This window comes from Volvox carteri, assembly GCF_000143455.1.
Source record: "Volvox carteri f. nagariensis unplaced genomic scaffold VOLCAscaffold_57, whole genome shotgun sequence".
NCBI lineage: Eukaryota > Viridiplantae > Chlorophyta > Chlorophyceae > Chlamydomonadales > Volvocaceae > Volvox > Volvox carteri.
The window spans coordinates 38882-50948 of record NW_003307600.1 but is presented as its reverse complement, the minus strand read 5'-3'; the positions used below and the strand labels follow the sequence as shown (position 1 = coordinate 50948).

Here is a 12067-nt window from a genome sequence, read left to right as displayed (position 1 = left end):
GTCCGGACCCAGAACACCTTGAGGATTGCGGCCCCCAATAAATATTTATTTTTTAGAGGAAAAGCAGCAAGTTGCAATACCTGAGAACGGGAAAAAGGCAAAGACGAGAAGGAAAAGTAGGAGGGCATGAAGGAGGAAACGAGATCAGTGGGGCAGCAAGGAACAGAATACAACAGGCAGCAAGGCACAGGGGCCATGAGGCACTGCAGACATCGCATACATAGCAGATATGCTGAAGGGATCCATATCCGAAATGACCGTCCCTAGAGGATCGACATCCGCACAGCGCAACCACAGAGCGACCTTAGCACAACAACGGGGAACCTGGCGCTTGCAGGCCTTATGTGCCCTACATCTTGGGTCTTTCTGATCAAACCGATGCGCCCAACCTTCCCTCGGACCCTCCAACATCAATCGCCAGTGACCACCAATGAAGGATTCAGTGGAATTGATAATACATCCAATAGGGCCAACTGTACGCGACCCGTTCCGGCTGGACAGCTTCTGAACACATTAGGATTGACGGGGAGGAAGTAGGCAGGGGGCACTGTGCAGAAAGGCCTTTAGGTGTAAGTGATGCTGCGAATTGGGTTTCAGGTTGGGTGGGTCTGGAACGGCGTGAATTCCAACCGCAACCCCAGCGTCAAACATTGAAGTTTGTACAAGGAGTGAGTTGCTAATTCTCTTTGGTCTCTTTGTATCCCAACGCTATCGTTTGGGCGGCTGTCTCGCATTTCATGACAACGCAGTTGGAAACTGCCTGGAGGGGGGTTATTATACCTCCATAAGCGGCATGCATACATAAGTGGTAGTTATTCAAAAGATATCCTGTTATTCAAACAAAATGTAAGTGTTTGTGGATTTCTGTTTCACGATTGCCGTACTCTAAGAGCCCACCGAAAACCTTCCAATTCCAACTACGCAATACACGCCGTTCATGTGCGCCTTTTATTAGAGCATCCAGGCTTGGCTTAGAGGCATACATATCATCGTTCCTCAGTTCAAAATCGATTACCAAATTGTCACCCTGCTGATTCTGTGTTCTTTGTGCTGGGGCTACCTTCAAGATGTCCCAATTAGAGCTGCTTGGCACAACGCTGCTGGACCATGTGCACAAAGGTCCCAACCAGGTCAGGCGTTGTTCATCCGCGTCTAAGGCGATGGTGCTAGAACAGGGCCCAGACTTTGCTTTGAGGTTCCATATAATATTATGGTCTGACTCCTTGTAATGTAGTTTATCGGCCTCCCTTATCGCTGCGAAACCCGCTGTCCGTCCTTTTGCATCTGTGCAACTCCCTGACATTTCTCCTCTCTGATCCCCAGGCCGGCAACAAGAGCATGCTGGCATACAATAGTTTGGTCGGAATACCTGGTTACACCGGTTACATTTCAGCTGGAGCTACTGTCCAGGTGCCCATTAAGGGCTTTGAACACACTGGTCGGCCAGCATCCACAAAGGCTACGGAGCAGCTGACTGTGAATACAGTAGATCCAAGAAAAGCAACCACGTGAGTCACAGGCACAAGCGCATGTCGTGCTGGGAAGCGGTTTGCCTTACCCTTGCGAGAAACCTCAACCCCTGTGACAAACTGCCGGGCACGATTTCGGTGCCGCTGCTACAACAAACCCTTCCAAATCCCTCCTTTATCTTCTCCACAAGTTCATCAACACCCCTCTCCAAACGTAAACCCTGCTATTATTTGACCGCAACCACAACCGCTCCAAAACTCCGGTAGCTCCCAACCTGCTTTCTCAAACACGTTCCCGCACCCCTACTCCCTCATCCCTGCCCCCTCTCCCCTCCCTCCCTCTCTCCCGTCCCAGGTACGGCGATGACTTTCGGAAAGTCCCTAGCGACACCCAACTGCCCACCAAGACGGGCGGCGGCTACTGGATTGCCGACCGCAAATTGCCTGCCGCCATGCCCTTTACCAGCACCAGCACCTACCGCGCCGAGCTCCTCCGCGGCGGTGAGACCGCCGCCGCCCAGCTCGAGCGCTCCAACGGCCTCGCTTGCACCCTCGTCGGCTACGAGGCCGCACGGCAGCACGCGGGAGAGGTCCGCCGCAGTATCAGCGCGGAGCCGCGGAGCCGCGCAGATGCAACCGTCCGCGGGATCGGCACGCAGACCGTTCTGCGGCCGGGGAGCAGCGGCAGCATCCTGGACAGCCAGCGCAGGGCAATGGCGGCAGCGGCGGTCACTGCCGCCGCGGCCGCCGGCACATCCGCCCAGGCCGCCAGCACTGTCATGTGCTCTCCAGAGCGCCGACCCGCCACCATGCCCACCACTGCGGGCGAGCTGCCCGGCTACCAGACCACGTACGGCATTATGAACGATAAAGTTGCGCGAAATACCACGGAGACGTTACTGGCAGGCCCGCGCGATCCGCAGATGGGAGACCCCCGCTTCAAAGTCCTGCCGCGCGTCATGAACCCCGGCATGAGCCGTACGTACAGCACGTACGGCGCGGATTACGGCACCGAGGGCCACGATCCCATGACTCGTCAAGCTCCGGATAAGACGGTCATGACACGGTTATCGACCACGCGCGATTTGGCACACGGAACGACCCGCAATGTCTGTCACATTCCGCGGTACACGGGCCACATTCCCGCCTCCGCTTACGCGACACCGGAGGGTGCCGTACAGGGCGAAGCGGCGGAGACGCGACCAGACCATAAGGCCCGTTCGTTGCCGTTCCAGTTGGATCAATACCCACGCGGCCGACTGCCGGGTTATACGGGTTTCAAACCCCAGGCGCCTCGCAACGTGGGAAACAACCACACGGTACGGATTCCGTCGGCAGTCACGGCGACTGGAGAACAAGGCCTGGCGGTGGTGGACGGCGACACGCTGCAGCAGGAGCGCGCGCACAACATCAACAGCAATGCCGGTCTTATGACGTTTTTCACCAACTCCTTCACCGGGACCGAGTTTGTGTCGGACAATGGGCTTGCGAATGCACACGTAAGCAGCTTCGATAAGGGAAAAAGGGAAAAGGCAACTGCCGAAAAATGCGGGAAGGAAGGGACAGCGAAGGCATGCGGGTAGAGGGCCGGTGTGTGCGTGTGGGGGAAAGAGAGGAGTAAGGGAAGGGGAGAGAGAGGGGATTGTTGATCTCCCTTTGGAAGCCTTCAGGTGTGGGATGTACATATAGGACGACGTATGGCCGGGTGGGGGGTCTTGTTGTCCCACCGCACACCATGCTCTGAACCGGAAGCCGCGGCTGGTGCGCGTCCTCCATCCTTTTTTCCCTTGTACTCCTCCTCATGCTCCTCCTCCTCATGCTCCTCCTCCTCATGCTCCTCCGCCTCATGCTCCTCCTCCTCATGCTCCCCCCTGCTGTTCTCTCCCTCCTGCAGTTGTACTACCGCCAAGCAAAGAGCCAGGGCAAGCTGGGAATCCGCACATCTCAACCCAGCAAGATCACCGTGTACGGCGCGCCTTTCCGCCCCGCGGCGTCCATGGTTTAGGTGTACGGCCAGCAGGACAAACAGCAGTAGCAGCAGCGGTAGCATTAGCAGTAGCAGTAGCAGCTGCTGGAAGGGACCCCAGGGTCAGCACAGAAGCGCGGACGCGGACATGGGCGGGTTTTACCTTTTACCATCACCACCGCAGTCCGCGGGGTGTAGTTGGTTGGTTGGTTGGTTGGTTTATTCGGTCCCATCGTCCCAACATGTTGGGTTGGATGTGGTGTGGTGTTTTATTGCGTGGGGCAGGTGTGAGAGTGTATGGACGTGTGGCGGGCCGGGCCGGGTCCGTTTCTTACGTTCTTGCTGCTCGCTCGTCCAACTTGTTAAGCGACGGTTGCCGGTTGGTGGTTGGCCGATTGGCGCGAGCGGCATTTCCGAAGCGCTGCCATCCTCATTCTCTTAACTCGAACCCGGCAGGCAAAAAATCAAAAAAAAGAAGACACGATCCGTCTCCAGCAAAAGCAGGTTTCACAGTATCTACGAATCTAGACAGAATGGGTGTTTTAAATTAGGCATAGTATCATGTCGTACAATATTGCGCGCAGGGGTTTCGGAGCGCCGGAAGGCGCTGGAAACGGCATTTCCGTCCATTTATGAGCATTTCTAATCACATTTTTAATGATGCCTGTGATTTCCCACCAGTTGCAGAATCAGTTGATGTTGTTGCGAGAGCTTTTGAAGTGGGTTACGGGTGGGCAGACCGTATGGTGGATTGGAGCTTGCTGCAGGACTATGGCCGCGATGTGGTTCCTTAGGCAGTGATGTATGGACAAATTAATTAATGAATGAACAAAATCTGAATTTGCCCCAGGAAATCTGGATGGAATCGGATCACCGGTGCTGCCCACACAATCCCAACGGGCAAAATATTGTGTACCGCATGAAGCGTGTGTACGACTATTTACAACTGTGTAAATACGAGCGCGAGGACAAATTTGCCTCCGCTTGTGGCGAGCAGTGCAGGTGGCTGCGGCCGCGTCCGGGTGCCGAGGGCTCAAGAACACGGCATGAGAGAAGCAAAAAGCATAATAAACTGCAGTTGCGGAGGAACTGGGTGAGGAACAGTGTTGGGGGGGAGGAGGTGTTGCATGCGCAGTACGGCGCAGGGGAGCTACGGGTTGGTCGCCTCATAGACACACACGTGGCAGCCACACGGCATGGGCCCGTCCGGGGCGCGCGCTGTGTGTTCAAACGTGCGCGGCGTGACTACGACGATAATCTCGTTGCCGCAACGACAAGGTAGACACACCTCCTGTATGCAAAAGTTGCCCACCATGCCACACAAATCATAACCCCCCATGTAACGCACGCGATGTGGTTCGTCCAACAGCTCCTCATGCGACATTTCCCCCCAGGCACACAGATATACATACATGCCGCCACCACATTGCGCTCCATGTCATTTCATGTAGTATAGCCCATTCCCCCCGGTGATATCGCACATCACATCACCCACCGCCCTGCACTTCACACCGCACATGCTTCCACAACCTACAACCACATGCCGCCAACGGAAATACCAGCCGCCGTACCATACCATCATCACTACTTCATTATCATGCGTCACCAGTTGGTGACGGTGGCCGCAGTCACAGTCTTCTCCCGTTCGCGGAAGGTCGTGTGAAGCAGCTGCCGGGCGGGTGGCGCACCGGGCCGCCCGCCAAGCCAGCTGCCGTACAGCGCCGCCACGGCGGGGTTGTCGGCCGGAGAGCGTGCCGCCACGTCCTGTGTTTGGGGACGCGGTCGCAGCGGGTATTGAGCGGGGGTTGTCCGTCACGAGGGAGCGGAGAGGCGTAAACACAGCATTTGGAAGCGAGAGGAGAATGAAGAACAGTCTCAGACGACAGGACGGGATGACCTTGACTTTGACACACACACACACATATACACACATATGCACGCACATACACATCCATCCATCGGTGTTTCCTTTTCTCCGTGGCTTTTAGGCGTATAGCTATTGCCCTTGGGCCTTCGGCTCGTATGGGTAGTTTTACAGGTATGGGGTCACGCACCCCCAACCATGTAACACACACACACACATACACACATACACACATACACAAGGCAGGCGGCTGGCAGAGGTTAAGGCCTGACTTCTGCTCCCAGTTGACCCAGTCGACCCGGGTTCAAATCCGCCTGCCGGCTCCTCGGGTGTTTGAGGAGTGATGAAATGGGAGGTGGCCCCCCATCTTATGGACGGTGTAGGACGTGATAATATCAACTTGCGAGCTGACCAGGAACTAAGTTGATGCGCCGTTGATCCGCTAGATTTGGTTGGATGCTGGTGGTGAGTTGCCGAACCCAACGAATACATTCTGAAGTCGGATGGGGTGACGGATTAGGGTGCCCCTCTAGCAGGGGAGAGCAGGGACTGCCCCGGGAAAGGGGGCCGCTGGCGAAGTTAACCACCCTGTAACAACATACACACATCCATCCAGCCATCTAAGCAGGACAGGCGCACCGCACAAAGTACATTTTTTACCCCCAAGGCCCCCCAACTCCCCAACCGCAAAAAAACATCTTCATTTCCTGCTCGTCCTCCTCCTCCTTTCCCCCTCCCTTCCCAATGCCGTACCGTGTGGACGTACAGCAGCTCCAGTTGCTCGATCAGTTGCTGGGGAGTTACCCCCGGCCCCGGCTTGATCTGACCTCCCCCGTTCAGACAGCCACTGGGGCACGCCATGACCTCCACGTAGTGATAGGGACAGCGACCCCGCTTTAACTGAAACAAGGAGGCGCGGGGGGGGGGGAGGGTGATGGGGGAAAGACGAACCACACACGATTGAAGCTGCTGCCAGGGTGATGGGGGGTGATGGGGGTAGAGGGAGGGAGATCGGGTTGGAGCAGAGCACCCGCATTCCCCGTCAGTGTTAATCGGCAGTACAAGTGGGGTGAGGTGGTGGAGGAGGTGCAGTTGTACGACCGCCTGCTACGGCAAAGCTGTCACATGCTGGTCGAGGTGAGAGTTCGTTGAGTAGGGGAGCGTAAAAGAAGGTATTGGGTGCGGCCGTGCATGGGCGTGGAAGGGGGGGAAAAGACGAACCACGAACGAGTGAAGCTGCTGCCACCAAGGAATGAATGTACAAGATGCAGAACTGACCCGTAAGGGAAGGGAGGGGAGAGGGAAGGGAAAAAAAGGGAAGGGAAGGGAGGGGAGAGGGAAGGGAAGAAAGTAACTGAAGTGCTTTTCCTTTAGTGGCCTACGCTGGCGCCGAAACTTCCGTTGTTTGAAAACCCTAAGTCATTAGAGAAACAGTCGACACATGCGGCCCCCCCCGGAGGTTCAAAACGCACGAGCGCACAGGAAAAAGGCTGCTGGTTCGGAACACATCGCGATCGCACATGTACATGTACATTTACATTTAAGTGTAGCGCAGAGGTTGTGGTGCAGATGGGGACGCATATCGGGGAGCATCTAGTAGAAACAGGCAACAACTAATGTAATACGTTTAAGTGCAGCGCAGGAGTAAATGCCAAAAAACATTCCATTAAATAGAAGAAGTGATGTGTGAGAGATGCTAAGAGATGCTAACTAGTTGCTCAGTCAACGTATTTGATCCTGAAATCGTAGCCTGTTGGGTACGGGTTGGTTACGATCCGATTTGGAGAACGATTCTACGAGTGCTTCTTGCTGTATACCTGCTGTAGCAACGTTTGGATATTACGGAAGCCGTACACTCGCGCCACTACGAGCGACTGCCCCGGGGCCCCTACCCGGGGCTCCCCGGGTTGGCCCGGTGGGGAAAAACACATGCCACCGGTGCCGGCGGCCGCCATGTCGTACAAGGAAAGCTCCTGGGAGGGTTCCAGAAGGCGGGGGAGGTATCCAGATAAAGCACAAGCTACGAAGGGAACATTGTTTTCAAAAGTCCAAGAAACAACAAGCTGTACGCCGTACATTAAAACACCGTACGACCCAGACTTGGATCCAGAATCCAAAACCCGACCTGTAAGTCGGCGTTACGCCTCGTGCGCCACGGCAGCGGCCCCGGCGGCACCTCCACACCCCAGAGCTCCCGGGCTGCCGTACGGAACACAAAATCCGCATAGCCGCCGCTACTGCTGCCGTGCGGCAAGCTGTACAATTGATCATCAGCGGGTACGACGCCTGGCAGTAGCGGATCAGGCGCGGCGGCTGGCGCGGCGGCTGCAGCTAGGCCGCCCGCCTCTGTGCTGCAGCCCGGTGCTGCGTGCTGCTGTAGCAGCTGTAGCACCTCAACCGTTGTGAGGCAGCAGTCCACCTGCATCAACGGTAAACGAACAAACGGTCAACGAATCCTCCGGGATCGAGGTCAATCTCACTCCCCTCCAGGACCCTGGGTGCATTGGGTTGTGTCAACATCACCGTGGCCTGGCCGGCATGCCCAAACCATTCACACATTCAAGCATACACACATTCCGTACATTCAGTACAGGTACGACAACACACCATATGACTTGGCAAGCGGACGAGAACCAGAAGGGAAGAGCTAGCGAGCCACGCAGAGCTATGAACTCAGGTTGATAGGTTTTTTATTTCTGGTAGTACGGCAACCTATTCCCCCTCACTCGCGTGCCGTACCATTACCTCCGGAAGTGGACCTCCAACAGCCGCCCCAGCCCCGGCCGCATCCGTCCCGGCGGCGGTTGTGGTGGTTGCGGTGGTTGTGAGCTCGTCCCGTGACGCCTCTAACTTCTTGTCGTAGCACGGCATAATGGTGACGTGGTACAATGACCCAGGGGTCACTCCCCAGGCTGCCGCCACCAGTGATTTTACCAGTCCACCCATGGCACCCTGAGGGCTGCGAGTGGTGGAGAGGTACGGCAACACTCGTGTCCCATGGGTCTTTTCCGCGTAGCACACCCAGCCTACGTAGCCGGCGCCGGAAGAACAACAGGGCAGGTTCGGGATGAGGTGGGGTTTATAAAAACAAAAAAATGACCCTGGTGAGAATCGAACACGGACGCACACGGATTCGAAGAACACGGACGCCAGTGCCCGCAGATGGTGCCGCAATCCAATTTTGAAGTGGAAAGCGGGGCGATGGGGAGTAGAATAGTAGGCGGGGAACCACACCGTAACCACACCAGGGCCTTATATACACATACATATATACATATACACACACACGCAGAGTCACCCGTACCTGGACATGAGGATCCCATGACCGGCAGGGGCCCTGCAGCTGCGGCAGGAGCCGAATGATGGCCCGTAGGTACGTCACCTTCGTTGCTACAGCTGCTACTGCTTGCCTCAAGGGAGGATCGATACCTGCAGCAGGTCAGAGGCGATTGTAGCCACAGCGTGCCGTACATGCGAATACCAGCCTTCCTCATGCTCCTCATGCTCCTCATGCTCATCACCATTATCATATACACATACACATATCATACACACATACATACAAACCCACCTGTTCATGAACTCCGCCGCCTCCTCCAGAAGAACGAGGTCCCGGGCGGTTGTGAGATCCCAAACCGCCCGTACACCCAACCACTTTAACCAACCAACAAGACGAGCAAGCGCCTGACTTGGACACAATCCGTAATAGGCTGCGCGGCGGGATGTGGGGGGCGCATAGACACACATACATACATGCATACATACAATCAGTCAGGCGTAACTGTGTATTGTTGCTGTGAAATGGAATATGCCGTTCTCGGCACTTTCCCCTTTCCCTTTTCCCCTCACAACACCCTTTTTCTCCATTTCCGTCTTTCTCGCACTGCGCACGAGCAGTTTGCAATTTGCGATGTTCACAATGTGCCCCCCTTGAGTCGCGTGCAGCGCGCCAGGGAGCCAAGTCATCGCGCCAAGAAGCAGCACGTCCCGAGGAGCACAACACCAGCAGGCGGGTGGCGACCAGGTACCCGCGCCCGGCACCCGACACACCCGCAGGACCGCCCCCGCACTTCGTCTACTCAGCTGTGCAAGACTTAGACCCACACATACAAACCCCCTACCCAACCCCCCCAACCCCCCCACCCAACCCCACACACAAAACCCCGTACTTTTACACTCGCCGGGCCTTGTTATACGATACAACTCTGCCTCTTCCAGCACACATACCTCCGCCCAACCCAACGCAACACGCACACATACATACCGATAGACATGCACTAAGCCACATGCACGCGCGATGAGACATACATACGCACCCGCCAGCGCCGTTCGCGATTGCGGCGACACAGTGACCACCACGGTGGTGTGCGGGTCAGCCAGCCGGCTCAGGAACTCGTCCCCGCTCTGCTGCTGCAGCAGCACCGTCTCGGCCGAGGTGATACAGCCGCTGCAGGCCAGGCAGTCGTGCAGGGTTACCTGTGCCACACACACATACATACATACATACATATATACACATACATACATACATACATACATACATACATACATAGTTTAGGTTCTCAGGTGCCCTTGTTGTCTGTAGTCAGTTTCAACCGCCCACCACCTAATCGCCCTTCGCCACTACTGCACCGCCTATTTCTACAGGCTCTTGACACCGTTCCTCTAATAACCAACACCTACTGAGAATTTTTTCTAAAATATTAAATCACGTGTCGCTAGAGTTCGGAGCTGGCTTCGGTAAAGTTATCCGTGTATATGATATACCGTACATCACCATTTCGCCATTTCCCTCATCGCGGCAGCTCCTCCCAAGGGCATCGCAGTAAGATGGCGAAACGGTTTCCGCGACTCTTACCCCTCTGCCCCTTCCCACACGGCACAGAAACCCTGCGCCCCTTCCTACACCCCCTCTCGGCTTCTGATGGTTTCGGTCTCCATTTGATAGCGTTCCCAGCGGTAGTGGTTTTCGTTGGATACCCCCTCCGTTACCATCTCCAACTACACCTGTCCCCCGACTCCCTGGCTTCAGCGCCATAGGGAATAACTACCAGCTACTGCCAGCTACTGCCTCCGGCCTGTCGGCCGTACCTTGACTGGATCGCCAGGCGCCGCAGCCGGCGGCCCTCCCCCCGGGGCACTCGGGGGTTTCCCGGACACGCTCCGAAACCCGGCACGCGGTTGCAGCTGTACCTCCTCCGACATCTGGGGTACGGGAAAGCCGAGGAAAAAGGTTGTGCGTGTGTATTTGTGTGAAAGTGTGTGCGTCCATTGCACGGTTGTATTCCGTGTGCACGCCAGGGGGGTGGGCGCAAAAGGGGGATGACAGGTCCGGGCCTGCCGGTACCTGGCATGTGCACAGCTAGTAGGCCTCTTGGGCCATGGCCAGGGTAATGACGTCCGGCATGGCACCCATAAGACTTTGGCCAGCTTGGGCAGAGCAAGGCACAGTACTGTTACGACCGCAGTGGATGAATACAGACGGTTGGAACGGATGGGCAAAGGTTCGTACCTCGCTTGTACGTAGTTTGCCATTCAATGCCACCACGCAATCCTGTGACGGTGCGATGTAATCGTTCAGGTCCGCGACGCGAATAGTTGAGGAAAACTCCATCCTTTCGTCGGCGCTTTCAATGAAAAGCGGCGCGGTTTGATACAAAGTACAAAGATGTGACAGTAAGCTTTGTTAAACAAAAACTATTTAAGTGATGATTCATCATCGGTTCTTGTGCTGCAGGGTTTGTCGCTGCCTTGCGGTCGCTGCAAAGCAGTATGGGTTTTCCCGATATCCTATGTCTTGGCGATATGGCAGATTCTTGGGGTCGCATTTTGAGGTTCATGACGTTGGTGCGCTGCCTCGCGCCAACGCGCGAATGACAAAGCGCCGCACAGCACACCGTACAAACGACGACCAACACTTGGATCAAGCATCATGCGCAAGAATCATTGATGGTAGCCTTGCTTGCAAGGAATGAACGAAACATGCAGCAGGAACCCTTCTCGAACCGCGGAACGGCTTCTCCTTTGTTCTTTCCGGAATACCGGTAGCTTCAGACGAACTCTTAAAGTACAACCATCGACAGTCCTCTGCCACCACAGGTTACCATTTGCGCCAAGCCTTGGCATCGCGTCAGCCGTTCGTAAGGCGCGGTTTCCAATCGGCATCCGTGGCTGTGTCATCCACTGTGGCATCCAGCGAAGACCCGGAAGCCAAAGCCGGGGCGATGCTGATCCTCGAGGTAACTTCGTGCAAGGTCCATACGCGAACTCCATCCATATGGCATCTCCTTCGCGTTGCGCCCAGGTAGCTGTCGCCCATCTCATCACCCTTGCAATCGGCGCTGCTCTCATGCTGTGCGCTGTTGCCGCCACCTCTTACATCAACTCCACAAAAGCGCAATTACGCAGAGACTCTAAACTGTCATAACGCCATCTCTGCTTCACGCGCCCTCTCTCCCCGAAGAGCGGCCGTGTGCGATGCAAATCCACCCACACCATGCCGTACGGGTGTATGGGAATCAGTACATGCTAGGAAGTTCTCGGCCGACATACGACAGACTGACAGACTGACATGCCTTCAGGACGCCATACAGATTTTCCTGGACTCTTAAACGTTGTTCTTGGGCTTGAACAGATCCATCTCTACCGCCGTAACCCCACGTGAACATCTAACTGCAGCTGCCGTACTCCCAATTGCATACTGAATCCGCGTACAGATCATGGGTGTATTTAGCTCTTCCCCTCAGTCCCCCCCCCACACCCTTCCCC

At 55.8% G+C, this 12067-nt stretch overlaps 2 protein-coding genes across 2 annotated transcripts; one reads left to right on the top strand and one right to left on the bottom strand.

Annotated features, from left to right (window-relative positions):
* Positions 1-1067: 1067 nt before the first annotated feature.
* VOLCADRAFT_107047 (uncharacterized protein) lies at positions 1068-4429 on the top strand (the record flags this gene model as incomplete). The annotated part of the gene is made up of 4 exons (XM_002956058.1): positions 1068-1130; positions 1324-1508; positions 1825-2968; positions 3364-4429. 4 exons carry the CDS (start codon positions 1068-1070, stop codon positions 3472-3474), a joined length of 1503 nt encoding a protein of 500 aa, XP_002956104.1. The 3' UTR covers positions 3475-4429.
* A 608-nt stretch (positions 4430-5037) lies between these two features.
* VOLCADRAFT_66610 (uncharacterized protein) lies at positions 5038-9796 on the bottom strand (the record flags this gene model as incomplete). Its single annotated transcript, XM_002956003.1, has 8 exons — positions 5038-5199; positions 6062-6199; positions 7117-7197; positions 7425-7612; positions 8026-8325; positions 8598-8642; positions 8851-9009; positions 9616-9796. 8 exons carry the CDS (start codon positions 9794-9796, stop codon positions 5038-5040), a joined length of 1254 nt encoding a protein of 417 aa, XP_002956049.1.
* Positions 9797-12067: the final 2271 nt, after the last annotated feature.